The sequence below is a fragment of the Siphateles boraxobius genome, unplaced genomic scaffold (genome assembly GCF_051911475.1).
Source record: "Siphateles boraxobius isolate OS27281-9 unplaced genomic scaffold, OSU_SipBor_1 55, whole genome shotgun sequence".
Taxonomy (NCBI): Eukaryota; Metazoa; Chordata; class Actinopteri; order Cypriniformes; family Leuciscidae; genus Siphateles; species Siphateles boraxobius.
In genome coordinates this window covers 11,415,850-11,439,171 of record NW_027509181.1, presented here as the reverse complement: position 1 = coordinate 11,439,171, position 23,322 = coordinate 11,415,850, and the positions used below count along the sequence as shown (strand labels likewise).

Here is a 23,322-nt window from a genome sequence, read left to right as displayed (position 1 = left end):
ATTACGTAATGCATATAGCGTGCATAAAAAAAGTTATATTGAAACAGTACATATCTGGCTTACCTAATGTGATGGCTGAGCCTGTTTCTGAGAGCACAACATACCAATCCGTGGTTTGATACCCGACACAGCTATCCGTAAATCATCGTCCACTGTCAATAAGCGTGAGCGATACTTGCTTTTGATGTAAGTTAATATAGAAAATGTTGCTTCGCAGAGCCAAGTTGAGGCAAAAGGCAAAAGTATATCAATTGCAAGTTTCGCAAGTTCAGCGTACTCTGTCTCCACTGACAGCCAGAATTCCGGCAGTGTGTTCGAGTCAAACAGTGTCTTCAAAGTTCGGTCACTTGAAAGGTCCAGAAGGGCATCCTGCTGATTTGATGACAGACTCACTGCGTTTTCGATGAAGGGGTTACGAACCCAGTCGTACTGGTTCCAACTATGCTGCTCAGGAAAATACTTATTGAAATGTGCAGACAGGGCTTGTAGATGGAGAGTTATTTCTTTTTTTGTATCATCCCAATTAAGCTCATTTTCCGTGAGAAATTCATCCAAGGTTGGGAACATGTCTACATTACCCCCATCAACCTGCCCTCTCCATCGCTCCAATTTCCTCACAAACCCCACAATTTTATTGGACATTGTTAGTAGGTTTGAATTCTGGCCCTGAAGAGACGAATTAAGGGTATTGAGTTTATCAAAAATGTCAGACAGATATGCAAGATATGTGAGCCACTTTGGGTCAGTAAAAAAATTTGCAAAGGAAAATACACAATCGAGCAGAAAAAGTCTTAGTTCGTCACGCAATGCAAATATCCTCTGCAATACTTTACCTCTGGACAGCCACCGTACCTCCGTGTGCAAAAGTAACGATTCATATTCTGACCCCATTTCTTTGCATAATAGGCCAAACAGTCTTGTTTTTATGGGGCGAGTCTTGATGAAATTGACAATTTGTGTTGCTGTTTTAAGCACTGCGTTCAATTCGTCAGGAAGAGTTTTTGCTGCAAGGACCTCCCTGTGGATCATACAGTGGGTGAAACGCACATGCGGAGCTACTTCACGAACCAAAGCAGCGAGCCCTTTATTTTTCCCTAACATGGCTCCCGCTCCGTCTGTGCACACACCGACACAGTTGTCCCAACAAAGACCAAGTTCATCCAATTTACCATTGAGTTTTTCAAAAACATCTCTTCCAGTGCATGTTTTTTTCCATTTCTGAGCAAAATAACAGATCTTCAAGCAATTTTCTCTCATGACGGTAGCGAACAAATACAAGTAGTTGCGATGAGTCTGAGATGTCTGTCGACTTGTCTAATTGCAATGAAAAAAAAATTCCGTCCCGTATTCTCTCAATTAGTTGACATTTGATGTCGGTTGCCATTTCAGTAATACGGCGGCTCATAGTGTTGTCTGATAGTGGGATTTGTTCAACGTCACTGGCAAACTTATCTCCAAACATATTTCTACAGATGGCCATTGCTGCTGGACGAATGAGGCTCTCTGCAATTGTATGAGGCTTTTTGTCCTTGGCAACTAAATACGCCACCTCATATGATGCTGTAAGCGCTTTGACTGCCACAGTGGTTTGGCTGGTCATAGTTTGTTTTTGATTTTTTAATCCTGATTCTTTACGGCGAAAAAAGTCAACCGGTTTATCTTTTAACGTCGGGTGTTTGGTTTGTAAGTGACGTATTAGTTTCACAGGTTTCAAACTGTCACTCATTGGGAACATGTACAGGTTGAACAGGAGTGGCGCAAGAATTGAGCCTTGAGGGACTATGCATTTCATGGATGTCCATTCAGACTTATGGTCTCCTATACTCACATAATAAGCTCTCCCTCCTAAGTATGACCTGAACCATTTTAGGACTATCCCAGAAAGCCCCACCTAGTTTTCCAGCCTGTCAAGAAGTATGTTGTGATCGACAGTGTCAAATGCAGCACTGAGGTTGAGTAGTACTCGCACTGATCATTTGCCTGTATCAGTATTTAAAGATATAGCCTTCATAAATCCCACCCCCTTCATTTAGAGTTTCAGATCTTACCTTCCGAACATTGTCAGATGTTTCTTTTTAACCTGTGGCTGTCGAATTGGAGGCCTATTTCAGAAATGGAGCACTTTATTCTGTAGCACTTAGACCTATCTATCTTCTCCATTCTCTGTTGTACAACCAGAGCCTTTAACATTAAGTTTTTTATGTATTTAGGTCTTGCATCTGTGTCTGTCTTGTGTCTATGTCTTGCTGCAGAACGAATTGCCCTACGGGGACAAATACAAGGTTAACTAACTAACTAATCAATCAGTGTCTGCGTGACCTTACGGTTCCACCATGCTGCTGCCCAATCTGTTAATTTGAGTATCAGTTTCTGTTTTTCATCACAATCATTTAGTATTTCAAGCCGTTTGCCATGAGGCATAACTTGATGACATGGATTCAAGAAATCAGAGAATTCATTAAAACCTTCAGCATCTTTAGGCTGAATCTTAGGCCATTTGGCTAGTTTCTCTCTGAATGGCTTCTGTACAACAAATGGCTGTCCATACCATTGGTTCAGCTTGTTCCATGCATCATTATAGGCCTCATCATCATTCATGTAGAAGCTGCCATCAAGAGACTTACGAGCTGGCCCACCATAATACCTTTTTAAAAAGTGCAGCTTGTCTACTGGATAGGATCACCATTGAACAAAGGTGGTTCTGTTGTAGGCAGCATGTTCAGGGCTATGATATCTTGGGCAGCTTGAGCGAGATAAGATATATCAGATTTCGAAGGCGAGGATGTTGCTGTGATGTTGGTAGGACGTGTTGCTGTGATGTTGGTAGGATGTTGGATGAGAAATGGAACCACAGGCTGCTGCGTTGTTATGCTTACCTCCTGCTGTTCCCTTGTATTCATGTCTGAAAAATGAATGCTGGCTTCCTGTGGCATTTCTTGATCATAGGCCTGAAATCTGGCTCTAGCTGCTTTTAGATCCTTCTCTACCTTTAGCTTTTCCAATTCACACTTTCGAGCTTAAATTTCTTGTATAATTGAGTAGTGGTGGGCAGATCTAGGCTTCGTGAAGCAATAAAACTGTTGAACCAAATGTGCCATATGGCTTCGAATCAATCCGACACCCGTCTCAACGGTGACACGTAGTTGTCACTTGCAGGTGTTGATCTGAAACAACCTTGACAACGAGCCATTAAAAAATGTGTTTTTTGATTATTGTAGCTATTTTTCTAATATGTAAAGCTTGTAAACTGTAGGTAGCGGTGGGCAGATCGAGGCTTTGTGAAGCAATGAAACTGTTGAACCAAATGTGCCATATTGTGTCGAGGCTTCGAATCAATCCGACACCCGTCTCAACGGTGACACTTAGTGGTCACTTGCAGGTGTTGATCTGAAACAACCTTGACAATGAGCCATTAAAAAATGTGTTTTTTGATTATTGTAGCTATTTTTCTAATATGTGAAGCTTGTAACCTGTAGGCTTCTCACTGTGCAGAATGTTATTTTGGTCGTGAAAAATGAATATTAATAAAATACATCAAGCCACAATGTCTCACTTTTTTAGAGATTCTTATAAAAAATATTAATTATCTTCTTTGGAAGGACTTAGCCTACTTTTTTTAACAGATAATTTCTCCAATCTTTGAAAAAATCCTCTCACAAAAACCCACGTGGTCAAGATGAGTTGACTTCACTTTTTATACAGATGTACGATTGTGTGGTCTGTTCCCGACCCTGTCAATCAAACGCTGAATCGGCGGAGCACGCCACCTGTCGAAACACTCAGAAGCTTCATTTAGCTGTAGTCACGTGACATGGGTGTTTTGAATCACGCTTCGGATCAGTGTTTCGAAACATCTGCGCTTCGGGATCTCGCAAAGCTTCGGAACGACTGTTTCGCGTCAGCCGTCCCTGTAATTGAGTACTCCGCTTCTTTGGCTGCTAATTCAGCTGCTGCATCTGCCCGCTTATCTGCAATGGACAGCACTGAAGAACTTGATGATCTGAGGCGTGAGACTGTGGATCCGTAGACAGAGCAAGCATAATCGTGATGGAGTAACTCACGAAGGCTGTATTTTAAATTTTCCTGGTCAAAGTCCTCAAGGCATGCCATTCTGTCAAAAATGATCTTCGAAATATCTTTCGTCACAGCTTCACAAGTATCAATTCTGCGTCTGGTGTCACTGGATGGAGCGATGTAATCTCTAATTTCTAGGTAGACGTGCATGACATCATCTTTTCCCTTCTCAAGTGCATTAATAAGTGCTACCAGTTGGCTCTCACTAACGTCTGTTTTTAGCTCTTGTGTTGCGAGTCCAGTCCTTCCATTGTGCGTACAGCTGAATCAATCTTTTTTTCCTTTTTCAGGGCCTCCTTTTTTTTATATGCTCGCATCTTCTCTGTGGGGTTCCGTTGTCGATCGGAACGGTGAAGCTCCTCCTCTTCTATTCCATTATGAGGCGCCTCCACCTGCTGATCTGGGTTGTTATTTTCAGAAGCGTCCATTTTCTTTACAGGAGTGCCACAGACTAGATCATCACATCAAGTCCTTTGGTTGTCATTAGACAGCTTTCAGATGTGTGGTAGGACAGATGAGGTGAAGCCGTTGTTCTTCTGGGTGAAGCTCTTACTGTAGCATTCCCGGCTGAACAGATGCAATTACTCTCAGGAACTGATGTTGATAAAGAATTTAATTTCCAAAAAAACACTGTAAGAGCTGAATAAAAGCAAACAAACAAATAAACATTAGACATATATAATGTGTATGTAACGATGGTTCAGTTTGTGTGGGGATGAAAGAAGACAAGGCTCGGCGTAACGGGGACTCGTACACTTTATTAGATGCAAAAGAAAGAAACAGAAAAGAAAATGTGCACCACGTGCGCCTTCACCGTAGACACGTCTACAGCACAGTTCAAAAACACTCTATCCCGCTGACTCAGCTCTCAATCCACTTTTATCAAACTCTTCCCGATGTGTAACCTCAGTCCATTCATAAAACTCTTCCCGATGTGTAAACTCAGTCCATTTGTCAGCCAGCAAGTCGCAAGTGTTGGTACGAGTCCCCAGTCCTCCTCTCTCTCACTCTCTTGCACCAGCCGGCTTGTATGTGGTCTCCCCATACCAATTACTGCAATCAGACACAGGTGTTCGTCATTTTGCACTTGACCCACTTACTTACCGCTCGGCTCCTCCCTCACTCTCCCGCTGCAAACTCCGTAAAATCTCATCACAGTGTACGTTTATATGTGTACATATATATTAGACACATATAAATGTGTTGAAATTGTGTTTCTTGTTCTATGTTGCTGCAGAACAGGAACCTGCTGTAAACCAGTTTTTAAACTTAGCCAGGCCCGTTTACTGATAATAAACTGTTGCTCTTAAATTTTCCTGTATAATAAATGAGATGAAATGAAAGACATCTGACTGCAAATTGTATATAAATGTCCATAACAAACGTATAAACTAATGAATACACATTTGCAATCTAATTGGCTACACCATACATAGTGTGACAATAAATAAAGTTTTTTAGTATGCAGGCTAATGTAATAACCTTGCCTTACTGTACTGTAGTAGTAAATGGTTTTAATTACAACAATCTCCTTGAAAGTGCAATATGGACTAAATTACACAACTGAATCAACAATTATTTATTTTGTTACAGCTGACGTCTCAATTTAAAGAGATGTAAGACTGGAAAAACTTGAAGGACTTTAAGAGACGGCCACTCTCTGAGAAAACAAAGGAAATTAACATTTGAACTCCACCTCATGCACTATTGAGACGAAGGTCTCACCTCCCTCATCCTAATCTACATCTCTCTCCCCCATTCTTCATCCTGGCAGAGATCTCCCAAACTCACACAAGAATCTAAATGGTTTAATGTGAATGATTATCATCAAGGTTTATACATGTTTGGTATTATTTGTTTGGTATACCATGTTTGTCTCGGTGCGACTGGTACAAATGTCTCATTCCCAAAGAAGTAAACCCAAAAGATAATAAAGTTCTTAGGAAGTTTAGAAACATCTTCCACAATGGAGGGTGTGTCTTTGAGTTAACACCTTCTGACCATTTACTGACTGAATGCTAATTTTCCACTGCTAGCAAATGGTGACTTACCACTGTGAATGATGTTTAGATTTGAAATGAGGTCTGGGTTTATAATGAAACGCAGCGAGAGCTCAGGGCTTTTCTATATTTGAGATCGGCCCGTGAGGCTGAGAGTTGCGAGACTCTCAGCCTCACGCATTTCTTGTCGGGTTAACTTTTTCCTCTTTGTTGTAGAGCATTTGATGTTTTGCATTGATTATCCTTGAATTGGTTATGAAATTGTAATGATACATTTACTTGACATATTAAATTGTGACATTTGATTATTCTAATTGACTTTGACATTATTTTCATTCAAGAGTTTAAAAGAATAGTAAAACATTCGCTCACATTTAATGATGCACAGATATCATTTAAAGCCTTTTTCATTTATGGAGTCAGATGAAATAACGAGTTAATACATATGAGAAAATGTATTGCATTTAACCAAAAATACTTTGCCGCGAGAAAAGACAGTAACACGCAAAGACCTTCACCGCTAATTCGAATACCGCCATTGGATCGAGTTAGACGGCCTTACAGAGAAAAACATAAAATATATACAATGACCAAATAAAGGCCTAATTTACTGTGAACAAGTGCACACAGAAGTGTAAATCAAGAGAAACGCCCTATATGGCTGGAGGTAAAGGTGTCGGCCCACTTCAGAGATTGGGAGATTTAATGGTCTTTTACAGCTTTTGTATTTTATGTGCTTATCATTTGCTCATGGAATAAAGATGTGTTTATATTCAGTTGGTAATGTATTTGCACTTGCAAGATTTCAATAAAATAAGGAAAGACATGCATGCGTTCGGCATCGAGTGAGGGAAACATCTGCCACCCACGGGCAGAAACATTTACCTGCAGCCGTGAGAACAGCTGACCCAAAGATACAACACAAGGCAGTTGTGAGAGATTGCAGTGGCCGATAAACATCAAAATACATTTTTGTAAGGAATCTGAGAAGCTTCAGAAGAAGAATAGTCACAAGGGAATGAGTTGACTGAAAAATGATATGACATGTCACGTAATATTACTGATTGCACAACAGCGCATCTGTATGTGGTCACATGATCGATCACAAGTCTGATGCACATGCTGCAAAACGGAATGTAGTAAAAATGTGCAGGATGCTGTAAGAGAAGAGTGTGATAAGACAAGACAGAGACTGTAGTGAAGATACATGAAGAGATAGAGGGTGAAAATGAGGGAGGGAGATGGAGGGCTAATTCTTGTAAATAATATGACAGTAAGATACAAAAAAATTAAACCACCTGAGCAGAGATAAACACACAGATATCCTCTAGGTGCAGTGCTCGAGTCGCGTGGTTATGTGTGTGTAATATATATTAGTAGTCAACATTTGAAGTGGATCAAAACCTTTCATCAAAGTTATATATTAATTACAACAATACCTGTTCTTGTCTTAGGACAACTTTGATGATTTTTTTTAATCCATTTTACTTTATACTGCATAGAAAAATGTGTTTGTTGATCTTAATCATTTAATCACTTAATCAAAAAATAATAATGATAATCAGGAAGGGGGCAAATACTTTTCCCCAGTACTGTGTGTGTATGTGTATATGTATGTATGTATATTTTATCTGGCAACACATTTTTATACCTATGTATACATGTATACCTATATACCTTCCTGTTTTGTGTGTGTGTGTGTGTGTGTGTGTGTGTGTGTGTGTGTGTGTGTGTGTGTGTGTGTGTGTGTGTGTGTGTGTGTGTGTGTGTGTGTGTGTGTGTGTGTGTGTGTGTGTGTGTGTGTGTGTGTGTGTGGCCTGGTAAACCCTACCTTTTGTGGACAAAATGTCCCCATAAGGATGGCAATATCTGAAATCCTTGTTCGTGTGGGGACATTTTTTGGTCCCCATGAGGAAAACAGCTTATAAATCATACTAAGTGATGTTTTTTGAAAATGTAAAAATGCAGAAAGTTTTCTGTGATGGGTAGGTTTAGGGGTAGGGTTAGTGTAAGGGAATAGAATATACAGTTTGTACAGTATAAAAATCATTATGTCTATTGAAAGTCCCCATAAAACATGGAAACACTACGTGTGTGTGTGTGTGTGTGTGTGTGTGTGTCTGTGTGTGTGTGTGTGTGTGTGTACTGTATGTGCATATTTGTCAATCTTTAATTATTCAGATCATCAAACAAATTTTTGTATTAAACAAAGATTACCAGAGTAAATACAAAATGCAGTTTTTAAATTATGATTTCATTAAAATGCTGTCCTAACCTGCATGGCCCAATGTGAAAAAGTAATTGCCCCCAAAACCTAATAACTGGTTGTGCCACCCTTGGCAGCAACAACTGCAAACAAATGTTTGCTATAACTGGCGATGATTTCCATTACACGAGAGTAGATGTTAAAACTTCATGCTGATTTGTACTCGGCTTTCGCCAAGATAAGCACCAACTAAGACGTAGCTTTACAGTAACCTATGCTTCTCCATCCATTTATGCTTCTTTCCATCTGGTGATGTAAATCTCCTTCTGTCTGGTGTTAATAGCTGCAGTGTATTTTGCGCGTCAGTACACACAACGGCTGCAACCACAGTGCGGTCCCCCCATGACAACCGTCTGGATAGAGCTGAGTAGGGAACATCTCTAGGGTCTTCAAGTGGGCACCTTCCGTCCTCAGTGTTTCGTCGACTAGCCCACGACACCTCAAGAGGGCTCGACAGTGACTCTGGCGTCCCAGAGTCACCCCCCTCCGTCCCCCACTCAACTCAGCCCAGCTTACTAACCTTTACATCCTTCCTCCTGCTGAGGCTGCTCCTTCCTCATAGTTCACGTGACCTAACCACAATCTCTCACAATCTCTTCGCAACCCGACCATACGCCCCAACCCGTTTGACTAAGGCTGTCGAGCCCCACTGCCGTCATTAAAGCAGGTCAGTGGCAACGGTTCCGTATGGTATAGTTTATTAATAAACAAATCAAATGTTTAATGCATAATCATTACTTTTACCGGTTCTTTTGTGGCAAGCTTTATGCGTGCGTTGAGATGCGGAATAGGCAATATATAGCCTAACGAAAACGTTCATTATGGTTTATCATTCTCTCCCATATATTTAAGTAATTAAATCAATATAAGTATGTGATTAGACTAATGGCTTAAATTAACTAGGCTACTACTAGTTGACTAGAAAAAAAACCTTTAGTCATGCACGGGCAGCCCTACTTATTTCACATATTATCTAACCAGCCGCGCTTCACTGCGGGTGTTCTGAGCGGGCGGCGCGTAATCTTCAGAAATAGGCTATACGCTCTCCGCTCTAGAGTAAATATTACCACTCCGCTCACATGCTCTGGTGTGAGACAATGTGTATCATCTTCTGTTGTCTGAGAGTTGATTGACAGCTTTTAGATGCATTATTGGCATCGCCACCCTCTGGTTACATGAACGTGTCACCGCATCAGAACCGAAAACATGGGGATTTTTTATAGACAACAATTACACAACCTATTCGATATTTTATAATAAAATCAACTAATGGAATATTCTAAAATCGTCCCACATCCCTTGTGGCCGCTGAATATTATATCTCATGATGAAAAGTAGAGACGATTGTAGACGAAAATGAAGAGAGATTTTATCTTAGTTTTTATTTTATGTAAAACATTTTAGTCTCGTCTTTTTTCGTCAACAATAATGCATGTTAATTTAGTCTTAGTCAGCGTTCCTGGACATTGGTGCAGTCTCGTCATCGTCTTGTCTTAGTCATGGAAAAAAAGGTCGTTGACAAACATATTGAGTCTCGTCTCGTCTGACGAAATTAACACTAATTTGAAGGGCAGACTTTGCCTCTTCCACAGATTTCTTTGCTGACCACTTTCTACCAGTTTTTAACACAGGTGCTGCCTCCCTTACACATTTGTTGTGTGACTCTACTAAGGTCATTTCCATTCTTACCTTGGTGCACTTAAACTCCTTGGTTAAAGCAGAGACTGGCAGCTGCAATATTCCTTTACTATAAAGTCCCACTCTGCTGAGGCAGCGTGGAACTCCCAACCATTTCCTGATATATGAACTTATTAACGCTTCCAGCTTATCCACTGTTGTCAAAGAAACAACTGTGCCCTGGTAGAGCACAGCTGTTTATGCTCTTCAACCCTTCCACTGCTTGTCGTCTAACTTCTCCCACTCGAACTGTGTCCTTTAGATCCCCATCGTACCATCTCCCCAGGGGCGCAGATGGCACTAGGGATGGGGGGGACATGACCCCCCAAGATTCATAGTGACCCGATCCGTCCCCCGCCCTCACTATCCCTACGAAAGGCGACAAAAATCTGTGAAACAGAGGATTAACCAGTGTTTTCGCTATGTACATTAGCAAAAGTAGTGTCCCGGCCCGCCGCTGCTTCAGAATCTGATCGGGGTAGACGCAGGCTGACACACAATAACAATCTACACCGGTCACCATTACTTTGTTTGTACCCACGTTCTCACTACACGCTGTTCTGTTGTCAATAAACACACGATCACAATGCCATCTCCCAAGACTCTTCACTGGCTTCTCAGAAACTGTTGGTATTGCCTCACCATTAATGAAGAATGTTTGATCTTCTACCTTGCCTTTAATTATCGAGATGCTCCTTGATTTAGAGGGCTTAAATTGCATTCGTGCCTAATCAATGTTATCGGTTAACTTCCCCAATAACCGATTAGTGCAGGCTACCGTTGTAGTCATGGTTGTCATGTCATCCATGTATGCTCTGATTGGTGGTAGTCGCATCCCAGAAGCCAAGCGCTCTCCTCCTACTACCCATTTTGATGCCCTAATGATTACTTCCATTGCCATGGTAAAAGCCAGTGGAGAAATTGTGCATCCTGCCATTATTCCAACCTCTAGTCTAAGAGGAGTTGAGAAACTAAATTGCAAATCTCCAAAATAGGCTTTCACTTAATTTATCGACATCGGTACCCTGAAAAAATCAATTGCTGCCCAAAGAAGCTCATGTGGCACTGAACCATATGCATTAGCCAAATCCAGGAATGTCACATGGAGCTCCTTCCTCTCCTTTTTAACTGATTGAATTCGTTGCCAGATTACATTGATGTGTTCTAAGCATCCTGAGAGGAATGCCCGCTTTTTGAACTGAAGTGTCAATGAAGCCATTCTTTAATAGGTAGGTTGACAATCTTTCACATCGCTGTGGAGGAATTTTGGGCCACTCTTCTTTGCAGAATTGTTTTAACTCAGCCACATTGGATGGTTTGAGAATGAACGGCCTGTTTAAGGTCATGCCACACCACAGCATCTCATTCGGACTTTGACCTGGACAAAAAAATCCATCAAAAAAGCCACCTTGAACATTTGTTACCATGATGCAGTCATACACAAAAAGGAAAATGGTGTCATTATTTTCTCACCCTCATGTTGTTACTCACCCTCATGTCTTCTGCTGAACACAAAAAAATATATTTTAAAGAATTTAATTTTTTTCCTACTATGGACGTCAGGGGCTACCGTCAATTGTCTGGTTAACAGCCTTCTTTAAAATATCTTCTTTTTTATTCAGCAGAAGAGAGAAACTCATACAAGTTTGGAACAACATGATGGTGAGTAAATGATGACAAAATTTTCATTTTTGGGTGAACTATCCCTATAATAGGAAATAATAAAAAGCGATCAAATGTTGAATAGACACAATTACAGTAGAAGCTGAGGGAAAAATAGTGTAAAAATCTTGTAGGAATATAATATGCAGGGGACTCATGTATCAGTCTTGCGTACGCACAAAAACTTTGCTTACTCCAGCTTTCACGCTCACGGTCGGATGTACTAACAGTGAAATTGACGTGAGAATGTGCGTTCCTCCACGCCAATTGCATGTCTGGCGTACGTACATTTCTCATAGTTTTTGTCCGTTGGCGACTCTTACAGGCAATGAAGTTAAGTTGCAAACATTACACAGCGAATTGTTCTACAAGTCTATCGAACTGCCACCTGTTGGAAGCATTGCTATTAATTTGCAATTTATAAAATAATTTACATATATTGTCACACTTATGGGAATATTCTATCAATTATGCAATTAAGTAAGAACATATAAAAGCACATGCAAATTGATACAACCCTTAGTCTATGGCAATGGCAGCTTTGGCCTTATTAGAGGACATTGCTAATGGCAGAATCCGAAGAGAACGAGTTTTTAGGGACCCCAATGATTTTCTGGCCCAGGATGATGACTGGCTTATCAGCCGGTTCAGATTTCCAAGGGCTATCCTCTTGGAGCTCTGTGCGGAGTTGGGTCCGAATCTAAAGAGAGAGACAGCGAGGAGCCACGCAATATCCGTTCCCTTGTAGGTGCTGACAACACTTGGTTTCCTGGCAACTGATTCTTTCCAAAGGGAACTGACAGACCGCTCAGGAATAAGCCAGTCGTCTTTGAGCCGCGCAATGCCAGCGGTATGGGTCGGGATCATCCGCATGTCTACCAGGTATAAGGTTCCCATATGATGCAGTTGACAAGCCAAACGTACGCAGAGATTCATACATCTGTTTTTTTTTTTTGTGCGTACGCACATTTACAGCTTTGTCCGTACGCAATGTTTTAGAATGAATTCAACGCAAGTCATTGTACATGATGCCCCTGGTGTTTCTCCACTACAAATTGAGACATACTGTATGGCATTTATCTATTTCTTTAATACCGTATTGTGTTTATCCTGTTTATTCACACAGTCTCGATCTCAATAAATGGGTACAATTTATGAGTGTGTAATCTGAAATCAGAATGACACTTTATGATGAACACACATATTTATGAAATTAGACATTGACCTGAACTTGTTCACTATTATTATTCTATACTGTATATACAATTCAAAAGCTTGGGGTCAGTATGATTTTTTTATACATCTATATAAAAGAAGAGTCTTATGTTCACCAAGGCTGCATTTATTTGATCAAAAATACAATCAAAAACAGTAATATTGTACAATTTTATATGAGAACCTTTGCACTTAATCATATTTAATTGTTATTCATTTAAAGCAGCATGTAAAGTCACCTTTAAAGTGCCATTAAATGGTAAACATTAGGGTCCTGGTAGTTCCTCAGTTATATTTAGGATACAGTAGGTTGTCCACTCCCATTATTGGCCTCAGGCTGAAAATCCCCTGATCTGGTCAGTCAAATAGACAGGCCTACAAGTTAATGATCTGACCGCCAGTGTGTAGTTCCTCTGTTCACCAAAAGATGACGCTGTGAAGAACACCAAACGTATTCAGAGTAACGTGTTCAAAGTCCTGTAGGTGAAGATGAGGACAAAAACAAAACAAAACACACACACAAACCGAATGATATGAATGATAACAGGCATGAATGAAAATTTAATATATGAATGTGATATTTCTGCAAGTAAAGTCTGGATAGATTTTGTATCCTTACTGGTAGAGAGAACCGCTCAATACATCAAGAATTCCTCCTAAAAACAAACATTTCCAAAATATAATCCAAAAACACTGAAAGTAATTACATAAAATATATAGTTCTGAAAAAGTTTTTGGATCAGCATAAACTATGCACTGAAATTTTCCAAAACGTTGAAACTCTAGCAATAATCGAGAGTGTGCATCCTATTCATAGCAGGATCCTACCTGGCTGGCAGACGGTCTCACAGATCACAGGACAAATGTAGCAGTATGAACAACCCTGTGGAAGGAGAACTGAAATGTAAGAGGGTAGTTTGATGCATAACATCTTCATGGACTTTTTTTAAGGGTAAAATTAGATGTATTGTTCGGTTGTCCACATACAGTACTTTTGCCAATGTAGTGTACTAATATAGATTTGGATAATATTAAGAAGAAACACTTACTTCACAGTGATGGCAGTGTGCTGACGTGTCTCCTTCCTCACAGGGACATTTGTCACAGGTACTGCAGTGCTGAGAGGAAAGAGGGAGCCAGACACAGATAGAGTAAGTTAAATCTCTGCCCTTTACTGGGGGAATTTAGCAGGGGATCACACCAGGGCTGCGTCCGAAATCCCATACTCTTGATTAGCTACTTATTTTGAACAAGTAATTACTTCACGGCCACTAAAAAAGTATGTTCTATATAGTATGAATGTAATCTAGACATACTACATTAGCAATGTTGTCCTTATCATGTGACCTACCAACATCAGTTGCATTGCTTCACTGCCATTCATAAATCCTCTCCCGTTGCCTCATGGGATAGTAAAGTGTCCATCATATGCATACTTCAGAATCTCATCGAAAGTAGGTCATCCAGGTTGCCTACTCTTTTATGGGTACTGTCAATTCAGACATACTTATTTTGTCACATACTGTTTTTCACCTACTATAGTAGGGAAGTATGTGATTTCAGATGCAGCCCAGGGGCCTCATTTCTAAAACTGTGCGTAGGATCCTTACTAAAAGTGTACGTGCGCCAGAAAGCTAAAAATGATAAAATCCACGTGATAACATGTTTAACGGTACAAGACATTAGGAAAATGTGAAATGCGGCTGTGCTGTCACATTAGTTACATTAATAAAAACTAGTAGCCTATCCTTGCCTTGTTTTTGAATAAATAAATCAAAAAGTATAGAATACATTTCAGAGAAAGTTTTTCTTAATCTTTTCCACTGGCCAAAGAGTATTTTTAATTGATTTATGTTTTTAATGGAAACAGATAGACCTTGTTGTGCATTATTTGCACAAAACCATTTTCTCAGACAATCTGCTATTATCATGATAAGCAATTATCTCTTTAGTTAAAACATTAAAACACAACATGCCAGAGGAAAAGTGTTCGAAAGCATTGCATCCACAACCAATATTTCTATTTATTGAATATAAAAAATTGTTGTAACTTCTCAGTAATGATTTCATGTAATTTAAATCTTTACAACAGAAGGAAAACAAAGTTTAAATCATTGTTTTATTTAAACTGTTATTGTGAACATGAACTGTATTTATGATTAGGACTTATAATGAAGATTTACGGTTTTAGATGCGTTATGCTATGCGTCAGTTTCACTAAACAGCCAAACGCGCTCGCTGGCGCGGACATTTAAGAAGGGATGGATATTTGCTTCATGTGATAGGCTTGGTTTGTGAAATTATATTTGTATTATCTTTCTGTATATGTATAATTTTCTTTAGATTTTCTGTCTAAAAGTGACCAAAAAGACATTTAACTCCAGCTCACCATCAGTGTCGCCAAACTGCTCCATCTCCAAAATGTTCGTAGCCTACGCATGGGTCAGAGTTTGCGTGCAGGTGCGAAAATTTTCCCGTCAAGTTTGTTTTTATAAATCACAACTTGTGCGTCGTAAGTGGCGTACACCTCTTTCAGGGCCTGTTTTGTGCGTACGCAATGGTTATAAATGAGGCCCCAGATCTGTTCTTCAGCATGGGTCATGCAATTGGGTTTGGCATGTAGTAAAAATATATTAATACCTCATGCACGGATCATGGTCACATGTCATGATATTTTTTCATGATTGTTGAGTTTGTTTGAAACTCATTAACATATGTCGAGGCTGTGTTATAGTCAGTAAAAAGTGTGGTAGAAGCATGGTTTACCTCGCAGACTGAGCAAAGGCCACAGAAAGAGCCTGATCTATACTGTTCATCCTCCATGGAGACCACCTCTTCTGACTCTACATTTTCCTCCTCAGCAGTTTCTACAGCACAAGGGAAATATGGGGTTTAACAAAGGTCTTTATTAGTAATGGGTAAGGCACAGGAGGGACATTTAACCGTAAAGCAAAAAGTATCCGTCAGTCTTGTTACGCCTGGTTAGAACAGTGTTAGGCTCAGCTCTAAATGAACAAGTATTCGTAGTTGATTCTTAAGAGGTGGCAGCTCTCATTGTGTCAAAACCTGCAAATCAGACTACATGGATTTACAAAGGTAATGTTGCTGCCTACAGCAGGGGTGTCCAATCCTTTGCCTTTCGGCAGAACTTAGCTCCAGCCCTAATTAAATACACCTGTGACGCAAGTGTGGGTATTAGGACAAGCCCACCAGAAATCTACAGGCAGGCAGGTGTGTTGCAGCTAAAAGGTGCAGTAGCCTATGTAATATTGACAGCTAGCGGTTGAAATGGGTACTGTAGTCTAAATTCAAAACATTTCCAGGCTCAGACTCTGCGCTCACGCGGGTTGCCAGTTTGAGGACACGCAACAGGAACGAACGCAATTGACAACGGAAGGCGAGAATAGCCTACTTGCACACTGTAAGTTGATGAGTTGATTTATCCACGTTTTAATATGCTCCCGTTCATAGAGATTTTTAGATGGATGCCGAGGCTTTTTTGTTCGGGTAGAATCTGCAATCTGCAGATTCAAAATGCTGTGTTTTTTGCCAACTGGCAACCTGTGGTGTCGAAATACTATTGTGTGAATTGGAAGTAGACGGGATCACACAGACCAATACAAAAAAGACATCCCGACACAGAACACACATTTCAAAGTAAAATAACTGGCTGTAGCATTGTTTATCAAAGAAATGAGTATGCGAACTAGCATGTTTCTTGAATATCTGCAAACATAATATGGTATTTTTATTATTATTATTATTTATTAGACAATAATTGAATACATGCAAAATTGTATAAAGACTGATCGTACATCATTTCAAAAACTGTCGAGAATAAAATACACAAAAAAGGCGATGGCTTATTTCCATTGTGGTCCTCAATGTTAACAAAATATAGGAACAGATCATAGCCTACATGGAGAGAAATCCTCGACAAGTTCAGCATCTAACACTTCATCCCTTTTAAGTTAGTGATAACAAAGAAAATGTAACTTCCTTTCTAAAAACACTTTCAATTTGTATCTGCTTTATACAACAAGGTAACTCATTCCAGGCTATAGTATAGTATAAAGAAAATAATTTATCCCCATTAAACTCTTAAATCTATAAGGATAAGGATAAATATCGTTGCTACTCCCCCTTGTGGAATGACTATGCATATTTTTCATTGGACATAATAATCTATCAGGTACCCAGGAACACTTTTCTTTAAACGCCAACACCAATTTTAGAAATGTTACCCTTTTTTCAACTTTTAAAAAAACCAAGCTCTCTAAAATGTTTGTTGTTTAGATGCAACTGTGGTTGTGCTTTCAATATTACCCTGCATAGCTTAATTTGAGCAGTCTGCAATTTATTTTTGATATGTTTCGTACTACCACTATCCCAAAATGTTGCAGCATAATCATAGTGTGCCTGCACTAATGCTCCAGCTAACATTTTTAAAATGTGGGTATTTAAAAAAGACGCCTGTCTTGCTAAAAATGTTACATATTTTTGAATGAACTAATACAGCCATATTTTTTCCTGTCAATTTATTATCTAATACACATCCCAAATACTTTACTTCCTGTTTTGGTGTAATGATCAAGTCACCAACCTTTACCTCTACTCTGGCGCTTTTTCTTAATTTAGCAGCCGAACCAAATAATATAGATTCAGGTTTTCAGAAAAAAACAGTTTATTAACAATAAACCATTTAGATACCCTTTCAATCTCTTTACTTAACTCATTTCCAACACATTCTTTACTTTCATGAGAAACAATTATTGCTGCATCATCTGCATATAAAAAGAGTTCACTAGAACAAACCATTTTTAAATCATTAATGTACAATAAAAAAATGGACCTAAAACACTCCCCTGCGGAACTCCACGTGAAATGGGCAAACAATCAGAAAACACACCATTTAAATCCACTATTTGACACCTGTTTACAAGGTAAGACTTAATCCATTCACAGGCCTCATCACTAAACACCATTGATTTTACTTTTTGAAGCAAAATACCGTGGTCAATTGTGTCAAAAGCCTTTTGTAAATCCAGCAACACCATCCCACTTAACTTGCCTTTATCCATTTCTTTTCTTATGTGATCTGTTAAGAACAATATTGTTGACTCTGTAGAGTGCATCCTTCTAAATCTAGACTGGAACTCATACAATATATTAAAATTAGAGATATAGTCTTCAACTTGATCATATATATTTTTTCCATCACTTTTGATAAAGCACTCAGGATTGAAACTGGCCGATAATACACTCTAACCTACTACCTTTCTTTAAAATAAGAATAACTCTTGCTTTTTTTTAGCTCCCCATGAACCTTTCCTTGTATAATTGAGAGATTTATAATATGAGTAACCATAGGGGTAATATGGTTTTAGCTGAATCCTTAATATACTTTCCTGGAATATTATCTAACCCTGTCGCTTTACTACTTTTAAGTTCACTTAACTGTTTAAGAACATTACCCTCAGTTACTTGTAAATGATTGTAAATGAAAAACCACCCGGAATAACACCACATGTTGTACTCCTTAACTGATTCATTATTAAAAGCTCACGCTGGAAGCTCATTTGTTAGTTTTTCCGCAACAGTAGTAAAAAAAAACTATTAAAATAATCTGCTACCTTCTTCTGACCAAACATCAGTCTTTCATCTACCTTGAGACTTATTCTAGAGCCTTTGCCCTTGTTCTTTTTCCTATGTCCTAAACAATTTTTCCTGCTCCATTCATTGAAACTGCAATTCATTGCTATAAGTTTGATAAAGAAAATATTCATTGGACAGTAGTTGGTTTAATAGATAATAGGAATGGTTTCTTTGTTCTATGTCAAATGGCAGCTAAAACGGAAATGTACTTTGTACTTGTAAATTTTAACTTAAAGTTAAACCCGGATCCTAGGTTATACTGGTGGCCATACAGTCATGTGATACCATGTAACATATATGCCATTTGTTAGGTGCATGTCAACAGAAAGGACTTAAAGTGGTTGGAATATTTCAGCTGCTGTAGCTGTTCAGATATAGTGAGCTATTTTGGGGCTCATGTGTGACTTCACAGACTAACTGAAGGGTATACACAGGACTTTAGACAGCCAACAATGGCTGTGTTCCGAAACCTAGTGAAATGCCTACGTAGACAGCACAACCATATAAAGCCTACTGTATCGTAGATACAGCTATTTTCAAAGGCCTCTAAATTATCAACATGATCAAAACTCCTAAAAAGCATGTTGTACATAATCTACTTAATGATTATGTCTGATTGATAGTTCTTAAAGGGATAGTTCACCCAAAAATGAAAATTCAGTCATTAATTACTCACCCTCATGTCTTATCTTTCTGATGAAATCGGAGAGCTTTCTGTCCCTCCATTGACAGCTACGCAACTATTGACACTTCAAAAAGAACATGCTTGAGCTTCGGTTTACCACAACTGATGTGTGAGTTGATGAATGCTTATGTGAATAAAAGCCTAAATTCATCATATGTAGCGGTTTCCCGGACAGCGTTTAAATTAAGACAGGAGTAGTAGGCCTTAATCTAGAATATATAAATGTGATTTAAAAAATGGCTTTCTGAAACACAGATTAAGTACAGATTATAGATTGTAATGTAGTCTATAATAGATAGATTCTAAATATAATGTACTGTATATGTGTAACTGGTTTTAGTTTAACTTAAATAAACGGTTTTCATTTAAATTGAAATTTTCAAATCATTCTTCTTTGATTTACAGAACAACAAACTAAATACTACTTTTCTTTACACGTGATGTTCAGTGTTGGCAGACTAGAAGTGATCATGGTGTCATCTAGAGCATTATCATAGTTATTGCTTTATTATTAAAGCAATTAAAAGTCTCTGTCAGCAGGTCCTCAACACAAGCACATGATCAACACTTCACCACAATGGTAACCCTCCAACACACTAACATAACAGAAACTTTTAAATACCAACATAAGAGAACAGTAAACATTAAAAGGTCTCTCCATTTTCCCAATTCAGCCCTGTGCAAAGCATGATGGGCAGATAAACTTCCTGTTTGATTGGGTTACTTGACTGAAACATGTTATTTAAAAATGAAAACATCATTTTCAGCCAAACAGTAACCGTTTCAAGTCAATTTAACATGAAGCCATTTGATTTTAACCAGAAACTTGATAGAATGGTGTTAAAATCAAAATTAATTGTTTAAATTAATTTTACAGCATCAAAAAAAATATTTATGCATACACACATGCATTACATCCAAGTAATATGTGTGTGTACTGTATGTATGTTTAATGATTTTCTGATGCTGTTCACAACATTAATCTGAAGTTAAACCTGCCTCCTGGTTTAATTTAAGTCTCAATTTAGTCCTGGAGTAGCTCTAGTCTTCCTCCAGGAAATCGTCTTATTAAATGCTGGACTAGACTAAATAGGGTGTTTTAAAACCATGACAGTGAAAGCAGATTTCTGTTAATCTGGTTTAAAAGACCATTTGAGTCTAGGACTATAGGCTTAATCTCTGTCCGGGAATTCGCCCCATAAAGCATTGGTGTCTCTTCGGAAATTTTGACTAAAACTCTCAACTCATATGGATTAGTTCTACGATCTCAATAGAAGAATTTCTGTATTTAATATTTTGGCCTCATTTTTACTATATGAGCCATAAAAGCCTGATGAAATATGAGACTTGGTCAGAACATTTTGGAAAAAGTTTTTTTTTTCTATTACCTAATATATCAGGCCTTAGAGGGTTAAGGTATCTGTCCTAAAATGTAGACACAATAATTATTTTACCTTCAAGTTACCTTCCTTTGACCAATCTCATTATTCATTGAGACAAACTAATGAAAAAAAAGCCATCAAAGATGGTAGATGTACAAAGAAATAAAGAAAGGCATTGATTTATTAATGGAATCATTTGATCTTAGTAACTGTTACCCAATATTTGTGTTTTTATGCCTATTAGAGCATCACATTTTTAGTCTAGCAACATGTTATAGGCTAGACCCCTTTTGCGCCGACATCACAGTTACGTCACGGCGCTAGCTGGAGGCAAAACAAAGGGGAAACTGGAGGTGGCAAATACAAACCATAACAGATTCGGCTACATAATAAGTAGCTTAAATTAGTATTATTAAATGTGATCTTGTTGTGTTGTTGGGTGCTAGAATCAACGAAAAATGAATATGCTGTATCTGGAATTTTTATTTCTAGAAAATAATCACATTAAAATTGCACCGTAATGTCACACAATGTCGTCTTCTTGGCGCTGGCTAGGCAGAACTGCGGATCGTACCACACAAGTCTTGTACATGGCCATTCATCACATAGTTATAGGCATCTAAAGATTTATATGCCCGCAGTTTCTCTTTACGCTCTGTTTCTCTATCTGATAGGTGTAACGTTAGAAGTCAGGCCACTCAACCGGAGGTAGCCTAGCGTTAACATTAATCCTGTCAGATCGTCCAATCCATTGAGTTAGCGTGTACGGGTCAGCCAATCTGGTTCCGTCCGTTAAAATTAACTTTTGGAAATAAGAATCGCGGTCCTGGACAGTGAGTGACCTTGCGCATTAAGATAAAATCGGATTTTCTCCCGTCATTGTTAAAAAAAACAAGCCAAAAAAACTTGCAAACTAACGTTAGTGAAGCGGCCAGAGGGATCATTCTGCACCACCTAAGCTCCGCCCACAAAAAAACGTCACCATGTTTACTAACTGAAAAGGGGTCTATTGTAAATTCTATTAAAATCAATTCAATAGTGAGTTGAATCTGAAAAGAGGGCTATTTGTTTGACACACAGAGCTGCTGCCTAAGCAAAGCATCAAATCAGGCAGTTATGAGGTTCAGTTTCAGTTAGGATGTGGCCTTGGAAGGCAGCTCAATAGAAACCAGTGATTAGAGTGATATATAGAAAAATAAGCATTTGTAAGTAAGGGCACATGACATTGATTCTCTGTAAAGGCTAATTCAGTAGTTACCTTCAGCATCATCCTCAAAAACAGTCTCTTCATCAGCAGCTGCCGTTTCCTCATCTGCCTCTTCCTCTGCTGATTTCTCATCTTCTGCTAATCTTTCTACATCCACCTCCGTTTGCCCCTCCTCTTCTGCTTCTTCTTCATCTGCGTCTTCCTCCTCTTCATCTGCTTCTTCCTCCTCTTCGTTTGCTTCTTCCTCCTCTTCGTCGTCTGTTTCTTCCTCCTCTTCGTCGTCTGATTCTTCCTCCTCTTTGTCCGTTTCTTCTTTATCTGCTTCCTCCTCCTCTTCGTCTGTTTCTTCTTCCTCTTCGTCTGTTTCTTCTTCTTCGCCTGTTTCTTCCTCCTCTTCGCATGTTTCTCCTGTCTCATCATCTTCATCTGCTAGTTCATCATCTTCTCCTCTCCCATCTTCCTCTGCTGCTTCTTGTTCATCTTCTACTCCTCCCGTCTCATTATCTTTCTCTGCAGCTTCTTGTTCTTCCTCTACTCCTTCTATCTCATCATCTTCTTCCTCTTCTTCCTTCTCCTCCGTTATCTCAGCTTCTGGAGACGCCTCTTCCTCAGGAGCTCTCTCTTCTTCCCCATCTCCTGCTGTGCCATCAGCTGCTTCTTCCGAAGCGTTTCCACCTTCCTCCTCATCATCCACCTCTTCTTTCTCACCTCCAGTAGTCTCCAGACCTCCCAGCTCCTCGGCTTCCTCACTTTGGAGCCGTTCTTCGGCCTGCGCTCCAGTGCCAAGCAGAACTATGATAAGCCCAAACAGCCAGCCGCGTGAAACTGCCATCTTGCCTTCACTCCCTCACACAAATGCAACAAAAACCAAACCTGGAAAACCAGACAGTCCAGTCTATAAGAATGTGTTCGTATCCACCTAAGATTCCTAGACTGAACAGGTCCAGGATTCAAGATCACAGCGAGGGACACCCTTCAAACCTACTCGGAGCGGCGGTCGCCGGATACACTAGAGAGAATTTGAGTTAGTTGAGTAACAGAGAGGGGGCTGGTCTCTGTTGTGTGGTCACATGTACACTCACACCATTCTCTGCACAGAGGAACATACTGAGATGACTGACAGGGCCACATGCACGAGACACACTCGTAATGCCCTTTATTAATGCATCTTTGTCTATTTGTCAATGTGCGAGAGAAAGTGAGGAAGATAAAAGGGAAGATTAAGGGGAGGAGCAAATCAACTTTAGGACCGACACAAACATTCACACAATTGAGTGAAGCTGTCCTTAGGCCTGGCTGGGACTGGCGTGTAGAAAGCTATATAAAGAGGTTCTCGATAGCAGCAGTCCATGCATGATCTGACCTTCGGTAGATCACTTGTTTGCTGAAACTGCATCCCTCCCTCGCTCACACTCTCTTTCCCTACCAGCTCTTTTTCTAAAGGTCACATCTGTACTCTATATTATTTCTTAACCATATCGTACCGTTTTACCTCCTCT

At 39.4% G+C, this 23,322-nt stretch overlaps 1 protein-coding gene across 1 annotated transcript; it reads right to left on the bottom strand.

The window, feature by feature from the left end:
* Positions 1 to 13,005: 13,005 nt before the first annotated feature.
* On the bottom strand, positions 13,006 to 22,869 carry LOC143714782 (uncharacterized). The gene is made up of 6 exons (XM_077206203.1): positions 21,875 to 22,869; positions 15,661 to 15,761; positions 13,944 to 14,012; positions 13,723 to 13,777; positions 13,514 to 13,550; positions 13,006 to 13,371 (listed from the first exon to the last, which is right to left on the bottom strand). Exons 1-6 carry the CDS (start codon positions 22,653 to 22,655, stop codon positions 13,350 to 13,352), a joined length of 1,065 nt encoding a protein of 354 aa, XP_077062318.1. The 5' UTR covers positions 22,656 to 22,869; the 3' UTR covers positions 13,006 to 13,349.
* Between the last annotated feature and the right edge of the window lie 453 nt (positions 22,870 to 23,322).

Bases quoted from the DNA above. Each gene is read 5' to 3' on its own strand.
- LOC143714782 (XM_077206203.1), bottom strand. From the start codon at position 22,655: ATGGCAGTTTCACGCGGCTGGCTGTTTGGGCTTATCATAGTTCTGCTT. The intron at 15,762-21,874 runs GTAACTACTGAA...CTTGTGCTGTAG, and splicing joins TTTTGAGGATGATGCTGAAG to AAACTGCTGAGGAGGAAAAT. The intron at 13,372-13,513 runs GTAAGGATACAA...CTTCACCTACAG, and splicing joins TTGAGCGGTTCTCTCTACCA to GACTTTGAACACGTTACTCT.